General features: G+C 44.0%; 1 protein-coding gene across 1 annotated transcript in view; it reads right to left on the bottom strand.

Moving 5' to 3' along the window:
• Positions 1-2,966, bottom strand: part of LOC119428924 (cytochrome P450 27C1) — a 12,920-nt gene that overhangs the window by 3,535 nt on the left and 6,419 nt on the right. Inside the window, exon 6 of the mRNA XM_037696634.1 lies at positions 935-1,101. Within this exon, the coding sequence (XP_037552562.1) occupies positions 935-1,101 (167 nt within the window). The remainder of the gene's footprint in view (positions 1-934; positions 1,102-2,966) is intronic.

Below are 2,966 nucleotides of genomic sequence, written 5' to 3' on the forward strand. Positions count from 1 at the left end.
TTTCTATTAGCTGTTAGCTAGTGTTTTGCTTCTATTAGCTGTTAGCTAGTGTTATGCTTATATTAGCTGTTAGCTAGTGTTATTCGCTTTTAGCTAGTTACGCTTCTATTAGGGCAGCACGGTGGCGCAACTGGTAGAGCTGCTGCCTCTCAGCGAGCAGGTCCCTGGTTCAAACCCCGGTCCAGGGGCCTTTCTGGGTGGAGTTTGCATGTTCTCTCCGTGCATGCGTGGGTTTTCTCCGGGTGCTCCGGTTTACTCCCACAGTCCAAAAACATGCATGTTAGGCTGATTGGTAACTCTAAATTGTCCCTAGGTGTGAGTGAGAGAGTGAATGGTTGTTTGTCTCGTTTGTCTCTATGTGGCCCTGTGATGGACTTGCGACCCGTCCAGGGTGTACCCCGCCCCTCACACAGTGATTGCTGGACATGGGCACCAGCGACCCCCGTGACCCAAAATGGAATAAACGGGTAAAGATAATGGATGGATGGATGGACGCTTCTATTAGCTGTTAACTAGTGTTTTGCTTATAACAAATTTTAGCTAGTGGTTTTTTTTTTTGTGCTTCTCTTAGCTGTTAGCTAGTGTCCTGCTTCTTTAGCTAGTGTCCTGCGTCTTTTAGTTAGTGTTTTGCTTCTTTTAGCTAATGGTCTGCTTATTTTAGCTGTTAGCTAGTTGCTTTAAGTAACGTATTTGTATATTTTCAACATCTTTCCCTGCAAATTAAAATACTAAAACAGCTCTGATGAGACTAATTCAACATTCACCTGTTTATAAATAATTGCACAGTCTCCTAAAAAATAAGGAAGTGAATTTTTGATCATCCTTGTAAGGAGCGTTTTAGTTTAAAGTACAGAATTTTTCCTCATCGTGACGGTTGGCAGCCTCAGTTTTTACAGCCTTCAGAAGATGACAAGTCACGTGAAGCACCGCGTACCTGAGCGTCTCTTTCACGAGGCCTCTGATGAGAGGCAGGCGGGGGACGTCGTCAGCTGTGGCGACCGTCTCGGGCCCCAGAGTCTGCCTGACCTCCAAGTAGATTTGCTCCTGAACGTGAGGGTGTCGTGCTAACAGGTAGCTGGCCCACGTCAAGGTGAAGGATGTCTGGAAAAACACAACAAGGCTTTTAGATAAATATTACGTTAGCCCCTGTACCTCCATTAAACACTCAGCGTTGGCACGCGCTTTAGCAACACTGTAAAGAATTCCCAAACAAGAAGTTGCACAACTCGATTTTATAACCTTTCTTCAGAAAAAGTTGGGACGTCGTTGTGTAAAATGTAAAGAACAGAATTCCCAAACACCCATAAACGTGAACTCACAACAGAACACAGTAACAAGATCAAAGGTTGAAGCTAAGAAAAGGTGCCATGTCAGAAAAACAACTCAATCCAGTCAGTCAAGCTCCATGTTCTTTAACACTAGTCTGTAAAGGTCCGGGAACTAAGGAGACCAGTTGCTGGAGGTTCTGGAGAACCTGAGGAGACTCATTTTGGAGGGAATGTTGTCCCATTCTGGTCTGATGGAGGTATCTAGCTGTACAACAGTCCTGGATCTTCTTTGTTGCATTTGTTTCATGATTTTGTTCTAAAACCTGTCAATGTTTTTCTGCATTGATGGAGTCTTTCCAGATGTGAAAGCTGCTCATGCTAAAGGCACTAATGGTTCAAGGTTCTTTATTATCATTCGCATCACATGTGACACATGAAGCGGAATGAAATTGTGTACACAGGGTCCCAGTTACATCTTAACAACAGCAAAAATATCAATTGTAAAAGAAACAGTAATAATAAGGATCTAAGAAACTAAGAAATAAGCTAAACACTAATAGTGCAAAACAGTACGCCAAACAACAGCATGAACATGAGTCTTTGTGAGCAGATGAGTATGACTATAGCAGCATGAAATAATCAGCAGCATGAGATCAGCAGCATGGATAATCAGCAGCACATATCGCCAATCAAAGTGACATTACAGTGATTTTTTTTTCAAAGTGATTATCCTGGTTAGGGATTTATGAGTCTAACAGCTTCAGGGTAGAAGCTGTTCCTCAGTCTAGTGGTTCTACACTAAATGCTCCGCAACCTTCTGCCTGAGGGGAGCGGGGCAAAAAGTGTGTGTGCTGGGTGAGTGAGGTCTTTCATGATGCAGGTGGCCCTCTTCCTGCATTTGGAGGTGTAGATGTCTGTGATGGTGGGGAGGCTGACTCCAATGCACTCCCCCATAATGCACCCCCATATCGTCAGAGAGGCAGGGATTTGAACTGTGATCTGATAACAGTCTGGATGGTCCCCCTCCTCTTTAGTACGGAGGACATGGTGTCTGGGCCTATTTTCTAAAAGTCTCTTTTTAAACCCATTCCTCTCACTGGCCTGTTGATAATTACTCTCATTAGTTGCTCTTCCAGTTGTTTCATATTTGTACAACTTTTACAGCATTTTGTTGCACTGAAACAACTTTGAGATGAGTCGCTGACAACAGAGTCCAATGACTTCATTGTACCTTTTTTAGTTTCATCATTTGATGAGTTTACTGTTCCACTGTGAATAAAGTCTGGGTTTATGAGATTTGCTCTCCACTGCATTCTGTCAGATCTGGGGTTGAACTTTTCATCGTCTCTTTGCCAACTTCTCTTTCCTCATTAGACGCAATCAGACTTTGCTGTTTCCAATGAAAGCGTGACTCAGATTTCCATTTGAATGAAGTGAACAGATGACCAAACAATTTGGTAACAGGTTGACGGAGCAGAACATCTGCCCCCCACCCCCAGCCCACATCCTCCAGTTTCCTCCTGCTCCCTCACTTTTTCCACCAACCAGTTTCCTGACAAAGATATCAGGGTGACACCAATGGTTTTACATAATGGACAAGTTTGGACCCAACCACTCGCTCCCTCCATGCAGCCTTCTTGGTCCTAATCAATCTCAGCTGGCACTGATTGCTAACACCACCCATACACCCCCCACCCC

Source organism: Nematolebias whitei, chromosome 2, assembly GCF_014905685.2.
Source record: "Nematolebias whitei isolate Nwh7 chromosome 2, NemWhi1, whole genome shotgun sequence".
Classification (NCBI taxonomy): domain Eukaryota; kingdom Metazoa; phylum Chordata; class Actinopteri; order Cyprinodontiformes; family Rivulidae; genus Nematolebias; species Nematolebias whitei.